Here is a 16,543-nt window from a genome sequence, read left to right as displayed (position 1 = left end):
ATGGTGCAATCACAACCTGGGTGGCCAGTCACAGGCTAGTTGGCATCATAGCTACCTCTGCAATACAGTTTCCAGACTAAAAACCTACTTATTTTCTAAACTTCTCCTCTGTATCTCACTATCTGATATTCCATACCTTATTTTGACCGTAATCTTCCATGTCCCTCTGATCTCCCTTCTCATGATGCTCCTCATTCATCTGCATGCTATATTGGGGGTCTGATCTAATGGAACTCACTGGAAAAATATCCACCAGATTTAGAGCATAAGATCAGTCCTAGGAAAACAAACATCAGTCCTAGGAAAACAAATCTACCCACAAAATGATGCCTACTTACTGTTCTGTTACAGCTTCAGCTGCCTTTAAAGACTTAAATTTCTTCATCTGATTCCATTTTTCACAGAAGCGTCACAAAACAAACCCCTTTCGTAGTCTGAATGCCAAAAGATAGTATTATATGAACTTTCATTCACAGGCCTTGAACGTCAAAGCAAAGCAAGGACTTAATGATAACTTGAAGAGATTCTGTTAAGGTGTCTTATTTGAAAGCCACTTTATGTTTTATTCTATTCCAGCAAGAAAGTTTGTTTTTGACTTCCCAGCATGGGAACCCGAACCTTCTTCCACCACAGAGAGGAGGAGCAAAAGGAGGAGAGGCAACAAAGCTTGCAAATGACCTCCACAACTAGAAAGAAAAAGTTCAAAACCAGGTAAGCCACAGTTAGGGACAGGCCAAGTAAATCAGGTCCAGACAGGACTTTCTACACTCGGCACTGAGCATTCACAGATTTGTTGGATTTTGAGTTTATGAAATTATGGAACCTTGTCTGGATTCTTTTACATGCCTCTGGAAGTGAAGAAGAAGAGACTTTCAGCCTTTCAGAGTTATCGATAGCAGCTGCCCTTGCCTTGACCTCTGAAATACCACAGTAAGTCAGAAATCATTATAACTCAAATACAACCATTGTATGCAACATCGCCATTGTATATAAGGGTCACAGTTTCCAATTCATTTCGTTGGAAGCAAAAAGAGCGGGTTCAATCAAGAGGTTCTTCCTTCAAAAAGAAAAATGCCAGACCTCAACTAAAATGCAGGAAAAGAAATTATATTGCCTTGGTACCTGTGATAATGAGTAATATTGCCCTGCTCACAAGCAAGTGCTTAAGAGAAACCAGGTTTCATAGGAATAAATGGAAAATAGTCAGATGAATAAATTAATGGTAACAGATGGAACTCCCCCTCTTTCCTAGAAAATCTTGGCAATAATCCTGCTGTCCATCCTTCTGTGATGGCTGATCAACCTAAGTAGTTAGCAACATCCCTCCTCCCTTTAATCCTTCTCCCAGTTCCCCGCCTTGGATTAAAAGTGGATCCCCTTCTTGTCCCGTTAGTGTGTTATATTTCACGGTAGCACTGCTGGTTCCTATGAAGCATAATTGCCTGACATTCATTCCCATATTGCATGCAAGCTGATGTTTCTGTCTTTAGCACCTATGCTGATTTAACCAAAAATATGTGCTATAAAACAACAAAGAAGACCAAAACAAAATAAAAACCATTATCCTAACTTCTGTTCTGGCTTTTATCATCCCCTGTTGCAGAGATTACAGAGTAAGAAGAGAAGCTGCCATCCTAGAGCTAGAACAGAGGGGGCAAAAGAGAGTTCGGTTTGGGAATGACATGGAAAAGTTGGAAAAGGAGGTTATTCGGAACTGCAGACTGCTGCGTGTGAGAGCTGACCGGAAGGCCCTTCGGAGGAAGGTCAGATCAGACATCTCTATTGGTAGCAGACACGCCAACAGGATTAAAATTGCCAAGACTAACTAGCATTCTGGAGGGGATACTAAACCTAACCAGGTGTTAGGACAACCTCAAAACCATTAGAAATAAGGCCTTATACTCCTGCCACTGAAGCATTATCACACATATCCCTTTGTAAAAGACTTTGTGTAGTCAGAACATAATCCCTTTCTATTGCCTTTATTTAGTCTATCCTTGTCATAGGCTGTAGAAAAGGCATGCGTGGAGAAGGAATACATTGAGCTGCGGTCGGGGCGACCACCTATGTTCTGGATCCCCCTCAGAGTACATGCAGTGTGGGAGAGGATGGAAGTGAAGCTGGTGTGTACAGTCCTGGCTTCCCCACCGCCGCAGGTTACTTGGTATGTCAGTCGATAGCAATGACTCATGCTGCCCATGTGGCTAACAGTCTGTGTGCGTTTCACGAAGCAGCTAGAGGAGTAACATCTGTGTCCTGCTAGAAAGAAGGAAGGGAGAGCTTCAGAAATCACAGAAAACACTTTCAATTCTCCAGGTCCACTGTTAGGACCAGTAAAGACATTAAGTATTCAGTGGGCCGTGGAGGCAGTGGACAGTCCTTCAGGGCTCCTTCTGGGACAGGACTGACATTCGTGTAGATTTCTCTGCTTCCCTTGGTGCTGTCCTCCGTCCTGCAGGCAAACTCAGGATTTAAGTCTCGGAAACCAGAATCTATTGCCAGCACTAAATCACCACACACATACACACCATCAAGGCTTGGCTACCTTGTGTACTATGCAAGTTTTAGCATTAAACTGACATCGCTCCTACAATTCGTAAAATACAGACCAACTCTTTCATTTACTCAGCTTTGCGTATTTACCAAACCACAGGACGGGAAGTGTAATGTACTGGGCCTGACTGCAGCATTTACCGTTAATAACAGAGGGATGGAAATAAATGAAGGATCACCTCAAAAAACAATTTGCCAAGTGTACTTTGATCAATTTGTTAAAGTGATTGACCATTCCTCCCATGGAAGGTTTGAAGTATGCAAACATTTGGATTACTAATGACTTCGTAGGCAGCTAACTCTGCCACTGTCAGAGCTCCTGATGTCCTGTGTCCTTCCAGAACAACCTCTTTGAATTATTCAAAGAGCAAAGAGAATATGAACCTCCCACAGATCCCACGCAAAGAAGCAAGAGACATCTGCCCAAGCTCCCTCACACAACCTGCAAAGCAGGGAGCATAAACTGAGGAGGAAGCAACAAGCCAACGCTAAGCTGCCCGTAGGCAGTCTGCAAGCAGCCCTAGGGAAGAAGCACACGCAGGGCTATGGGAGGGGATCTAGGTTAGCTGCAAGGCTGTTTTGGATTGATGTGGGAGACCTGTAAAAGACGGAATTGTGTCTACTCCTCTGTTCTGTTGTGCCTCTGTTGTGTTTGACATGGTTAATTTTAAAATAAAGTGTTCATTTTACCAGTCAATTTCTCCATCCTTTCCTAAGCAGCATGTTTCCTTTGTGTTCAACTAGGTATAAAAATGGAGTCCGCATTGATCCTCGCCTAGCCCCAGCAGGAAAATACAACATAAAAAACAAGTTTGGGATGCTGACACTGCACATCAGCAGGTAATGTATGTGCTCGTCTGAGTTGTTTTTTCAGTTGAATAAGACCTGCTCTCCTGAAATTCCCAGTTTGTGTATGCTTAACAAAAAAAGAGAATTCTTCCAGAATCTGACCCTGCTTGACTTTAGTGTGTTGTGTCTGAGATAAACCTTTGCCATTAGGAAGCAATCTCAACAGCAATTCATGAGGTTTAAAAAATCTTAAAAAAAAAATTTAGAGCCTTGCTCTTTTTAGGCATGGCCAAAATTCTCTCATTCAGGGTAAGGCCATGCACATTAGGAGCACTTCACGAGCAGACATACCAATGTGATTTAGAATGGATCAATGTAATCAGAATGACATTAGTTCAACTCTGTGAATTATACATGTGATAAAGATACATGCATATCTTCAGTGGAACCAAGTGTTCCACAGGTCTTTTGCTTGTTTATTACTTGAAATGTTTTGCTTCTGTGGATCAAGAGAAAAAATTGACCACTAAGTATAAGAAATCCTTGTAATCGAAAGGAAAAGCAGCTTCTTGATGAAAAGCAAATATCTACTTCTAACTTCTGGGATTAAAGGGGAACCCCTCTGAATTTGTCCTGTGAAGTATGAACAATAACTGAAACCTAAATGGAGGGGAAATGTTTTTTTTCCAGATGCTCCATGGAAGATTCTGCTGAATATAGTGTTGAAGTTAAGAATCAATATGGCGAGGCTTATTCATTTGCTACAGTGCTTGTCAGGAGTAAGTAGAAAATGTTCCTTTGGTTGTAAATTTACATATTCTTTAGATTCTTCAAAATATTTTCAATGCTATACATTATATCATAGGAACATACAAGCACACTGGTAAAACAGAGAAAGAAGTCAGCACTCTGTTCATAGGAGAGGAGAAATTCTCTCAGTTATTATTGAGGGGAAAGCACAACTGGGTAAAATAATCCTTAGCTACCACTAATATGTATATGGCTGATATAACGGCTTCTCTTTCTCAGTCATTTCTGGACTCAGGCAAAATCTTTCACATTCCATATGGACACAGCTGTCCTGTGCTGAAATTGTACTAAATTTAGATACTTATTTCTTCTGGACTGATATGAAACAGCCATACAGTTAAATACATAACAGGCTTAGAAAGAATCTGCTGCATTTCTAAAGATAAGCAAGAAATTGGTTAACAAGTACTGTGGCTTTCAAGGGTATCTCTCAGTGCAATATTGCATAGAATACCATATTTCTCTCTCAAATCAGTAACTACCAAGAGCAAATATAAGATTTTCTTCTTTGGATCTGTGCTGTTCTTAAAATAACTGGTGTAGACTCCGTAGATACACATTCTGCACAAGCCAAATCCAGACATATGGTGAAGGAAGTAAACTACCAGTACTTAAAAAGGGAAATTATATCAAGCTTTAAGAAATATGCAGTGCAGTCTCATACGATCATAGTTTAGCTGTTCACATTTCATATATATATATACGCATATATATAAAAATAACAACTTTGTCATAAAAAGCCTGAACACAATAGATCCACAGAACTGTAGACAACTAAACGCTTCAGTGGGACTGACAGAGTCCAGGGAGTAATTCAAATGGTAACACATGAACACAAAGGGAACAGGTTTGCTTTGGGCATCTTACTGGTCATGAAGAGATGGGCTTCTTTGACTGATTGAATTGCAAAGCCAGCTTGAACTATTTTTTCAGACAGAAGGGGTCTTCTTTGGTTTAGATAGTATATTTATTGTTAGTGCTTTAATATATTCTTGGCTCTGTCACGGGTTATGTTATTATCATCCTTATTCTTTGCATGCCATATTTTGGTCACATCTGAATACCATTTGGGGATACATATGCATACAGAAGAACGTGACTCCAGAATTGTAATAGAAGTGTATTGTTCATGATATCTTTCAGATCCTTTAATGTCAAAATTCAGCATATCTGGAAATAGGCAGCACGCACTTACCAATTCTAAAGGGACATGTATAATAGCCCAGAAAACCTTCATTTGCAAGCCTTCCCAGACTCCTAAATTCCCCTTACCCTAATGCAGAAATACAGAAAAAGTTACCAGGTGTGCAATGCTTCTCTTCTATAAAGGTTCTTACAGTATGTCCAGAACTCAGGAACTGGGCCTTTGCCATAAAGCAGAAGCAGCTGTCTGAAAACAAATCCATGGCAATAATCACATACTCCTCCCAATTCCCATCAGCATTTTTAGGATCAGAGCAGGCATGATGGTAGAATAAGAGCTGTGGTCTATCACAGAAAACCTTGGATGGGACTGCTCTCTTCACCTCTAAGTGCCTGATTAAACTGTCCTTCATCAGTCCTGATCAGCATTTCAAACAGCTTGCAAACATTGTTCCTTGTGATTGCGGGTGAGAGGCCCACACTGTTCCTTCTCCCTTGACCCTGTCTAATGCCATCCCAGTAATATGATTCTTCTTTTTGCTATTTGCATTTAACATTCTGAAAATAGAGACTACACCAAGGCCTTAATCCTGCCTCCACTGGAAACATTCCTCATCCCCCAGGCAGGCCGATGGCATCTCTTCTCCTGGCCCCACGCTGTCTGGAATGCCCTTGATGCCAGGGGAGAGCCGCCGGGATCCGTGGTTCCTACAGCAGAAGTTCACTTTCCCTAAAGGCATCACTGAGGGACCTGTGATAAGGCTGTGCTTTCTTGTGCTTTCTATTTCTTTCCTCTTCGGCTACTAACGCTCAGTCCTGATCCTTTGCTTACGAGTGGGCTTTGCTACTGCCAAGCTTCATTCATTGAAAAAATAGGCTTTATTTTAGTGCATTTCTTGCAGCTTATAAAGATAAGAAAGGAAAGTATCTCAATTTCATCCTGTGTTAAGTGCATCAGTTCTTAGATTTCAGCTCCAAATCATTTCATTTTGTGCTGTGATACCAACAGTTCTCACACGCTGGATCAGGTGAAGCAGGCCAGCGTTCACATATGATGCCTCCAAAGAATCCACGGCTGTTGAAACAAGTGATTTGGTAAAGGACACACTTCCCTCGGCTCCAGGAATTACCTCAGTGTCTCAGGACAGATATCCTTTCCTTTGGTTAAAACTTGAAGTCCCAGTCATTGGTAGTCTTCAAGAATCCCACATCATCCTCTGGGAATGCTGCTTAAACCCAGGGGTTTGGCCAAATTCCACTTTCAGTAATGTTTATGACACCAACACTTTTTTCTTTCCTTTTCCGTGCTGTATGTGTCAATGAGTAGCTGTCATGCTCTGTCTCCAAACAGGGACGTAATTGAAGCGTTTCAGTTATGGGTGATCCTAGATTGTCACACATCTAATTTGACAGTACCATATTAATACACTCATATGACAAAAGTTGTACCTCTCTGTATGCATGCTTTTATTCAGCATAACTTTCCTAGTGCAGCTTAAAAAGACAGAAACCAAACTGAAAAAAACCTTCCTTAGCTATGAATAACTGTGTGCACATGAGCATTTAAAGCAGTATTACTTATACTAGCATAGTCATATGAACAACTTCATATGTAGACGCATCCTCAGTTGTTTGTGAAGGTCATCAGCTGTCAAATAAATTAATGTTTTATCATATGACACTTTGAAGGTTCACATTAAGAGTTGGTGTGAGGGAAAAACATAGTTTGCTGAGCATCACTGTATGTTTTTGAGGGGAAGATAAACACGGGCATGAGGTTTGCTAAATATATTTTCTTCTTGTCTTACAGAATATTATGGAAAGGAGTCAGGATTTGATTCAGAAATATACAAAAGTGAGTAAATGATTGTTATTATTATTACTTTTATATTTATAGCTTGAAGCAATTTGATTCTTTTTTTCTGAGCTATAGCTTTTCCTATTAGCCTGACAGCATATGAGCAGTGCAAGGCTCAGGTACCACTCTAAATATACGATAATAAAAATACTACAAGGAGGAAGGCTCTGGGAAGTCTATCATGCTGACTTTTACTCTTATTTCATAGGATCCCTTATGGCCAGAGAGGCAGATTTTGCTTTTCCACTGAAACCCTTATTTTCAAGAGAAAAGGAGCCTTTCACCCTCTCCTGTTACTTCTCTTCTGATTTACTTGAACACCAACGAGACATTACCTGGTTCAAAGACGGTTTGTATGCAACAGCTAAGTTTATATACACATACCTATATGAGTATACCATTTGAATTCATAGCTGTGATCTAATGTTCACAGAAGAGAATTTGAATTCAGGATTCTTTAGCTGCTCTCAGCTATTCTCAAGCTACAGATGTTATTATTTAACTTGTATGTTTTCCTCATTTGTAAAAGGATGACACCACTAAAATGTTTTGGAGGTAATGACTTATTTCTGCTCGTAAGAATAGTTTAAGAGCCTTAGTTCTATACAATGAAAGAGGCAAACATTTGAAAAGCCATGGTTCTCTAGTGAAAAAACCTTTCGGATATTCTGTGTTGTTCTGCTGGTAATCAAGGATGTCGACCTTAGCCAAACTGGTAAACTTTCTCTGCTATTAAGTTTTGGAAAGCAGAAAGAACACAGTAAGACTGCTCTTGCCATCCCAGCACTTCTGCCAGAATCAGCTGTGAAAATAGCAAGGCCTATTGAGTTTTAGTGATTTGAGAAGAATTTGGCTAGGGTTTGTATCTCAGATCTGATAAAAATACACAAAATGCACAGTATGTGCCATTCCGCTTTCTTGGTTTGAGCACCACTCAGACAAAAGATCCTGTGTGCTGAGTGGTAATGTATCCTCAGTTAGAGCTGGCATAATATTTGGTAGACTTCAGAGCATCCACTTACTTGGTGTGAAGAGTACCTTTTACTCACTAATTCATCTGAAGCCACATTTTATTACTCTTTTTCACATGGACTGCAAGCTCTTCAGGACAAGGACCATGCTTTTTGCTCTGCATTTGTGTACAAAGGGAACAGAGAGGCATAGCCACAAAGTAGGATCAGAGTCCATGACTGTAACTCGGAGGCATAATAATAATATCAGCAGTGTCTTACAGATCCCTCATCTTGCTCATGTTTTCTTTTGCATTTAGAAATATGCCACTCCTGACACAACCAGTTCAGGTGGCATTCCTTTACCCCTTCTCATGCTTCACAGGTGAGTTGCTGCAGAACTCTGAATGTCGGGAACTGAAGTACAAAGACCAGGAGGCTTCTCTGACAGTGTCGTGTGCTTACAAAGAAGATGAGGGATTCTACACTATCCGCGTCCCCTCACTGGATGGATATAAAGAACAGACCACTTATGTGTTTGTTAGAGGTATAAGCAGGATTCTATCCTACTTAGAACAAAAGCTCCTTTCCTAATACCTTGACATAAAGGAATTCACAACATCATACATAAGAAAATATCTCCCAATTTTGTGCATGGATACAATTATCAAAATGTCCAAATCTTGTTTTCAGTAGTGATTTAGGTATTAGAAAATATGACTTGTATTACTGGCATGTAGGCCACTTAAAATTAAGCTATGGAATGAAAATTTTGGTACAGAGAAGAAAAAAACCTAACCATTATCACTTGGGGTTTCTATAGATGCTGCAGCAGAAACAGCTGGTGCACCTGGATCCCCACTCAATGTGAAATGCCATGATGTAAATAAAGACTGCTTGATTCTTTCTTGGGTAGCACCCAGTGATAACGGAGGAAGTCCAATCCTGGGATACTATATTGAAAGGTCTGTATGTAATCATCCTTGAGCAAAAAAAAGCTCATGATCGTATTGTGGAAAAACCACGAAGGAACTCCATGGGCTGTGTTTCATTTCAGGTGTGTTGCTGGGTCAGAGGATTGGGTCCCATGCAATGACAAGCCTGTGAAAACCTGCAGATACCCTGTCTTGGGCCTTGCTGAAGGACAGACATACCAGTTCCGAGTAAAGGCTGTCAATAAAGAGGGGATCAGTCTTCCTTCAAAAACCAGTGATCCAGTTACAACATATGACCCCAGCAAGGACAAGAGAGTGACAGGTTTGTACTAAAAACAGGAAAGTTTTCTCCTTAAGTACAATGTGAGGCTGCAGGTATAACTGAATGCAGTTTTTCCAGATTCTCCCTATTCTCACAAATATCATTGCAACATACTGCCATGCTGTGCCTTTGCTGAACCCACCTTAGTACTATTCTGAACAGAAAAAGATCAAAATACCAGTTACAACATTTCATTGTATGTGTAATGAAATGTATATAATTATGCATATAATGAAACGACAGAGTCCTGAGCTCTGTCTTTCTTGACAAGCCCCAAGCATTTTCTCTTGGTAGATAACATTGCCCTGTTTGACATTACAGTTATTCCATACGACGAAGGCAGGACGATAGAAATTTTCAAGGATGACCTGGAAGGTAAGTTCAAATTTATACTGAGCCATTCTCTCAGAGAAGAATGATTGTTCTACAACAATGAGACCTGTAATAATATGACTCTGGAGGAAACACACTTAGGAAAATATATGTGAAACTCCATTGTAAGCTGCACAAGGATCAGAAACTATCCTAAACAGCACAGCCTTTTATAATAATCTTTGTTTGCCTCTATGTCCCCAAAGGGTTTAAGTCTCCTCCTTTACATTGAAGAATCTTACTTTATAGTGGGAAAACATAATCCATTGTAAAAGAATTTTTTTTTCCTGCCACATTAGACCTAAAGCATAGCCTATTCTGACTTCCCGTAGGACATATTAAAATTCCCTTGCCACCCACCAATGTTCATGCAAGTGAGGTCAGAGAAGATTATATGGCTTTGGCCTGGGACGAACCAGATCCAAGAGGCAGAGAGCCACTGAATTATTATGTGGAAAAGGTAAGAAAATAATATCACGTAGAAGGGAAATTGCAGAACAGAATCATTTATTTCTCAGATGGTCTATAGCACAGGCAAGGCTATTCACTGTGTCGATAACTGGAGAACTACAGCCTCAAAAATGGCTTGCTCAGCCTCTCTCCAACTCCACTGTGTACTTGAGCTATGATCCTGACTCTTGACACCAACTGAAGTAGTAATGATTAACAAAGAATAAACAAGTAAGTTTTACACCACAGAACAGTAGCAGAGTTAGGAAGACTGTTTCTGCCCTATGGGCCCTTAAGTGTGGAAAAGCTGTGAAGAACTACACAATAGTTCCCTTTTCTGTTCCCCACCAATCATTTTGCCGGTTAATTAGTATCTTCTACCAATCTACTTTCATATATACTCATTTCCCACCTGCTGTACCATTTCTGCTGCAAAGGGGTTCTCTGTTGCCAAGTAAGAAAAGTTTGGGTTTATCAACAAGAAATACGTAATTTAGGTTTTTGTGGGGGTTTTTTGTTTTTTGTTTTTTTTTTTTAAAAAAAACTACTTTCCTGTAAAGATTAGCTTTGTTATTGCTCAGGAGGGTTTTAAGCTTGAGTACAACATGAGTTGTAAATCATCACCTTTTTCGTTACAGTTGATTGTAGGCAGCAACTCCTGGCAAATGGTTAATCTGGATATGCCAGTTAATTCCCCAAGATTTGCACTCTTTGATCTTGTTAAAGGAAAATCATACTGTTTCCGCGTGCGATCTGTTAACAAGTATGGAATCAGTGAGCCATCCCTGCCCAGTGAGCCTGTAACTGCTGGAGCAAAACTGGGTAATTATTTCATTAATATGCTCTATACTAATGATATGGAAAAGGAGATGTACTATGAAAGTAATGTGTGGGTTCCCTCGCCCCCCCTTTCCTTTAAATTTCATGGTATATGATTACACAGCAGTTGCTTTGATATCAGGAAATCTCTTAAAGCCTTAAATCCTTGTTTAATTACTTTGCAGTTGGTCAGTGCAGTGTAAATCTAATCAAGCAATGATGGGGGAATTACATTTAATAAAATAAGAAACAGTTGAAGCCTGTGTTTAATCCAAGTATGCTTCCAGCACTATGTAAGAGACTGGTTATGCAGACCAGTGTTGGAAGGAATGATACGACTGCTGAAGGAGCCTGTTTCTGGGGGCTTCAGAGAGAACAGCAGTCTTTGCAGTGCTGATTTGTTTTGTTTTCTTCCCGGACTGAGCTGACAACAGTAAGAGATGCAAAGGCTCATGCCCATGTTTCCCTTATGAGAGATGAGCACTCACTCTTTCTTTTATTTTTTTATATTCTCCCATATTAAAGCTGCCCTAGTGTTCATTCATACTCTCCTTTTTTTTCAAGAGTGAAGCCGGTCCCATTTCATAGTGGTGTCACATGAGAGTTACTATATGAGTCTCTTCTCCTCTACTTCAGAGAAGGTTAAGTAGGTCTAACTCTGCAGAAATCAATGGGCTGTAAGGGAGAGAATATGAGATATGGCAAACCCAAACATAAAAATATAGGCTGTAGACTGGGACAATGTCCATGGTATTTTGCTCTAATTTGAAAATGATGCTCCGGAAAAGGTGAATAAATCAAACAGGCCAACTCACTTATAATATTTTTTTTAATTCATAAATTTTAACCCCCCCTATTTTTCTCTGTTTTTTCTTTTTTTAGCTACTCTGCCTCCACCCTCTCAGGTTTTAGCTTTCAGAGACACCAAGACATCTGTTGTTTTGCAATGGGACAAGTTAAAGCATGGTCTGGAGCCTCTTGGCTACTACATATATTGTCGGGAGACTGGGACAGAAGAATGGCAAACTGTCAATAATAAGCCTGTGACATGTAATGAGTGAGTTCAGCTATTATACTCCACTGAGAGAAAGCAGGGTGCCAACTTGGATTCTTCTGTTTATGGCTGGAATCATATTTCAGATAAAAAAAGAACTTCCTTCTCTGCACACACATAGGCATGCACGCACAGAAACACCACGTCCTCTTTTAGAATCACGTATTGCTCAAAGTCTCACTTCTACACCCAAAGCCAGACTGACAGCAAAGTCTGCGTATATCTTCATAGACTCTGGATCTGCAGAAGGTAGATAGACCTTGTGGCACCAGCAGAACCACATTCCATTTTTTTGCTTGCTTTCCAGTAGAGTAAGTTGGTGTCACTCACACATAGGACTTAGAATACCTCTCTAGCTGTGGGGGTCACATGTCAGGCAGAAAAAGTCCATTAAAAAGTTCTGTTTATTCTACTGACAATGCCAGCCAGCAGTGTGACACCTCTCTATCTGAGCTATACTTACTGTCTGATTTATTGGTAGCCATTTTATGTGACACTGCACTTTAATCTGTAATGGCAAATAATGATTTTGTAAGTAACAATGCCTTATTAAAATGTATTGCTGTCTGTTCAGAAGTCTATTTACCTGTATTTTGAACAGTCAAACACAAACATATTAATTTGCTCTCCTAGATTTACTGTTCCTGGGCTGCAGCCTGGAAAAGAATATGTCTTTTGTGTGAAATCTGTCAGTGAGGCAGGACTAAGTGAAAGCTCACCAGAAACAGATCCTATCATTGTAAGACCAGCTATTGGTAAGTAGTAACATATACATGCACATACATTCAAAAATTAAATCCCTCAAAAATGTATTTATCATGCATAGCTATTATTACACGTAGTGGTAATAACTCTGAGCAGATAAGCAAAGCAAAGCAACAGGGAACTTACTTATTTGTATCCTGCAGCTTCTGTCATCAATTATACTTGTAAGAGTGGACAGAGTTAATTAGCATTTTGACTTAGCAGCATGTTACATTTTCAGTATTAATTTGGCACTGGTACAAGTGACCATTTTAAGCGCTCAGTTATGCTGGTATCTTGAAATCAGCATTCTGAATTTCTCCAGGGCAATTACAAAATCCTACCAACTGCATTAGCCAGTATCTAACCCTCCATTTTCTCCATTTTATCGACCCACTGCTTCCATCTTTTCTGTCAGACAAACCATAAAGCAACATGCAAAAAACATCCTGAGACACATCAGTGACTTTTGCTGTGATTTCCAAATAAGAATCTTCTCATTTTCAAATACTTTTACATTGCAAAAGTGGTATTAGGGGGCCTTAACACAAATAGAATCACATCTGGTATGAGCACACAGAGATTTCCTCAGCCCAGTTCATCCCATACCCACACCTCTTTTCCTGATCCCTAGATCCCAAACCTGCATTGAACAATACCGTGTTTTCTCTCTCCCTTTGCTGCACAGCTTGTCCATCAGCACCACATGGGTTTGTTCTTCTAAACTGTGGGAAGGCTGACATGACCATCGGCTGGAAACCCCCGAAGCGCAAGGGAGGAACAAAGATTCTGGGTTATTTCCTAGATCAGCATGATACATCTGAACTAGACTGGCATGAAGTCAATATTCAGCCAATTCCTCAACGAGTTTACACGGTATTCATTTCAGATATAATACTGTCCTTCTGTAAGCATAGTGGGAACCGTAGCTATAACAAGGGTTGAACTGTTTTCTAGTCTAGAACTCTCTTCCTACCCTCACGAGACTACGCCCATGCACGGCTGTACTAATAATCTGTTTGCACTTCCGAATCCAAAGGTCAGCAACCTTGAGGAAGGTCACCTGTACGAATTCCGTGCCTGTGCAGTGAACATGGCTGGTGTTGGGGAAGTATCTGAACCCAGTGATTTGTTCAGATGTGAGGAATGGACAATGCCAGAACCAGGTATCTCTCATGTAAAAACAACAGCCAGAAAAATATTACCAGGTATACTAGTTATGTCCTCACTCTTCAGTGAATCCAAGGGACTTCTGAAAACTATAGGTCTGTATAAGGGTGGCTCCCCATACAGAAAAGCACACAAACACTTCTAGAGAAGTTCCGATTCACATGTAGGTTATTATTTCTGCATTACACAGATACAGCACCCAGGTATTTTTAATAATGTTTCCAGAGAATGAAGAACCTGGATCTAATATCTTAACATCTTTGTATATTACACCAAAGCAAATAACATTAAACCAGCTGATGTATGCTTTTTTCTAGAACCTACTTCTACAGTTAATTAGCATAGAAAGCATCTCCTGTGGACCCACTATTCACTTGTTATCTTAAAATTCTCTGCTTTCTGATCTCAAACTCAACAAAGTGCACCCGGTTGCATTTTTTAATGTTACTGTTTGACAGCCTACCCTTCTTTGAACAGGCCCTCCTTATGATGTAAAGTGCACGGAAGTAAGAGACTCATCACTGAAGCTACACTGGGAAGCACCACTATACATAGGAGCAGGTCCAGTTACAGGGTATTATATAGACATGTGTGAAGAAGGGTCAGAGGAATGGAAACAAATAAATAAGCAGTCCATAGCCACTACCCATATGAAGGTCTGTATGTGCATTTAGTATCCAAGTGTTGCTTCTCATTTAGTCTTACGTTAATTCCTGTCATTGTTTCCTGCAGGTTTCAGATCTGGATACAGGGAAATGCTATATTTTCCGAGTAAGAGCACTGAACAAGGCTGGAATTGGACCCCCTTCACTCCCTTCGGATCCCGTGGTGGCTAAAACCAAACCTGGTATGAAACTAAAAGTGATGAGATTGTGCAAGTCTGTAAATAGTATGATGATTCCGGGAAAGAACTGCTTTATGAAGCATCAGCTACATGTTTCATAGCAAGAAAGAACTGCAGCCAAAATACAGATTAGCAAATCAAACTGCCCAAATTAATTTACTATGTCTTTTTTTTTTTTTTTTTTTTTTTTGAGTTAGATGTCCTGATCTGTTTTGGTAAGGAATGTTTTGTGGGTTTTTTGCTCATACAGGCACAAATGAAATTGAACTTGGGGTCGATGAAGAGGGTTTCATTTATATGGCTTTTGAAGCTCCTGAAAAGAATGACTCCTCTGAATTTATCTGGTCAAAGGACTATGAAGGACCACCAGATGCTGACAGAGTTCAGACTGAAGAGAAAGGCAATAAGTGAGTATATAATGCACACTGCGAAAATTAATTGTGGACTGTCAAATAAAGAACACATTAAACACTGAGAAAAATGTGAAGCGAAATGTTTCCCTCTCCCTCCAATATTCAGCAAAAATACATATACACAATTGAACTTCTGCAAATCTCTGTACCGATTCTCAGCTCTGGTGTCCATGAAATGGGGCATTCAGTGCAATCTTCAGGTCACAAAAGGGAAGCATCAACCATCATACTGCTAATGTTTTTGCCTTGCTCCTCAGTGTCACATATAAATGACAGTAAGTGCCATATTTGATGTTCTGGGTTTATCAAATGAATTGCATTCTGTTACAGAAGGCATAATTTTTGAGGGAAAATATAATTTTTATTATTATTATTTTTATTTTTAAGATCTAAACTTATACTGAAAGACCCATCAGAAAAGGATCTGGGTATATATTCAGTGGAGGTCACGGATGTAGATGACGATATCTCTGCCAGCTGCACTTTAACAAAAGAAGGTAAAAACTAATAATTGACAAGAACAAAAATCTAATGTGCTATAATTTTCTAATATTAGATGTTTAGAGGAAAGTTCCTCATAGAGGAATAGTAAGTGATAATGATAGTGGCATCATTAGAAAGATGTTTCCCATTCCTTGAAGGTTCAAGGGCAGTTTCCTTTACAGTCCCCTAAGAAAAGATTCCATGCTCTTGGAAGGTCATTTTTCCATTACAGTTCAGATTTCACACACAGCTACACTGTCACAGTGATTTAAAACTTCTTTAGCATGTTTCTTGAATTGATACAACCAACAATTTATTCAAACATAACTAAGAATTATCTTCCTTTTCTAGTCCTCCTGGCTATCGAATGTTTTGTACTTATTATCTTCTTCATGACATAAATAAAGCTCATTAACAAATTAAATTAAATTAATACAATGAATTTGTTTTGGCCTAGTTGTACTAATCTAAATGACTTGTTATTCTTTGCATTTCAGATCTGGACAAGTTATTGAAACGTAGCCATGAAATCAGGAACCCATGTAAGTTGAACCAGTAAGAAGCCACCACCATACGTATAGACTCTGAAAGAGGAACCCTGACATAACCCTGGCTGAGCCAAATTCTTTAGTCTGCCTGTGAATTCCCCTCTGTGGTTCTCTTTGTTTTCCAGTGATCAAGCTGATATCTGGATGGAACATTGACGTTCTGGAGAAAGGGGAAGTGCGGCTGTGGTTGGAGGTTGAAAAGCTGTCACCAAATGCAGAGCTGCATTTAATCTTCAATGACAAGGAGCTTACAAGTACTCCAGTATGTTTTGTTTTGTTTTGAATT

General features: G+C 39.7%; 1 protein-coding gene across 1 annotated transcript in view; it reads left to right on the top strand.

The window, feature by feature from the left end:
* The first annotated feature begins 604 nt into the window (after positions 1-604).
* MYOM3 (myomesin 3) overlaps positions 605-16,543 on the top strand; it is a 25,878-nt gene continuing 9,939 nt past the window's right edge. Inside the window, exons 1-24 of the mRNA XM_009579880.1 lie at positions 605-711; positions 856-930; positions 1,604-1,763; positions 2,007-2,164; positions 3,298-3,393; positions 4,033-4,121; positions 7,106-7,150; positions 7,362-7,502; positions 8,489-8,650; positions 8,927-9,068; positions 9,161-9,360; positions 9,682-9,735; positions 10,065-10,192; positions 10,821-11,004; positions 11,884-12,058; positions 12,689-12,810; positions 13,488-13,675; positions 13,839-13,965; positions 14,447-14,625; positions 14,702-14,816; positions 15,064-15,220; positions 15,614-15,723; positions 16,207-16,251; positions 16,383-16,519. Coding sequence (XP_009578175.1) covers positions 605-711; positions 856-930; positions 1,604-1,763; positions 2,007-2,164; positions 3,298-3,393; positions 4,033-4,121; positions 7,106-7,150; positions 7,362-7,502; positions 8,489-8,650; positions 8,927-9,068; positions 9,161-9,360; positions 9,682-9,735; positions 10,065-10,192; positions 10,821-11,004; positions 11,884-12,058; positions 12,689-12,810; positions 13,488-13,675; positions 13,839-13,965; positions 14,447-14,625; positions 14,702-14,816; positions 15,064-15,220; positions 15,614-15,723; positions 16,207-16,251; positions 16,383-16,519 — 3,096 coding nt within the window. The remainder of the gene's footprint in view (positions 712-855; positions 931-1,603; positions 1,764-2,006; positions 2,165-3,297; positions 3,394-4,032; positions 4,122-7,105; positions 7,151-7,361; positions 7,503-8,488; positions 8,651-8,926; positions 9,069-9,160; positions 9,361-9,681; positions 9,736-10,064; positions 10,193-10,820; positions 11,005-11,883; positions 12,059-12,688; positions 12,811-13,487; positions 13,676-13,838; positions 13,966-14,446; positions 14,626-14,701; positions 14,817-15,063; positions 15,221-15,613; positions 15,724-16,206; positions 16,252-16,382; positions 16,520-16,543) is intronic.

The sequence above is a fragment of the Fulmarus glacialis genome, unplaced genomic scaffold, assembly GCF_000690835.1.
Source record: "Fulmarus glacialis isolate BGI_N327 unplaced genomic scaffold, ASM69083v1 scaffold29256, whole genome shotgun sequence".
NCBI lineage: Eukaryota > Metazoa > Chordata > Aves > Procellariiformes > Procellariidae > Fulmarus > Fulmarus glacialis.
The sequence above is the reverse complement of the archived record's forward strand: the minus strand, read 5'-3'. Positions and strand labels throughout refer to the sequence as shown.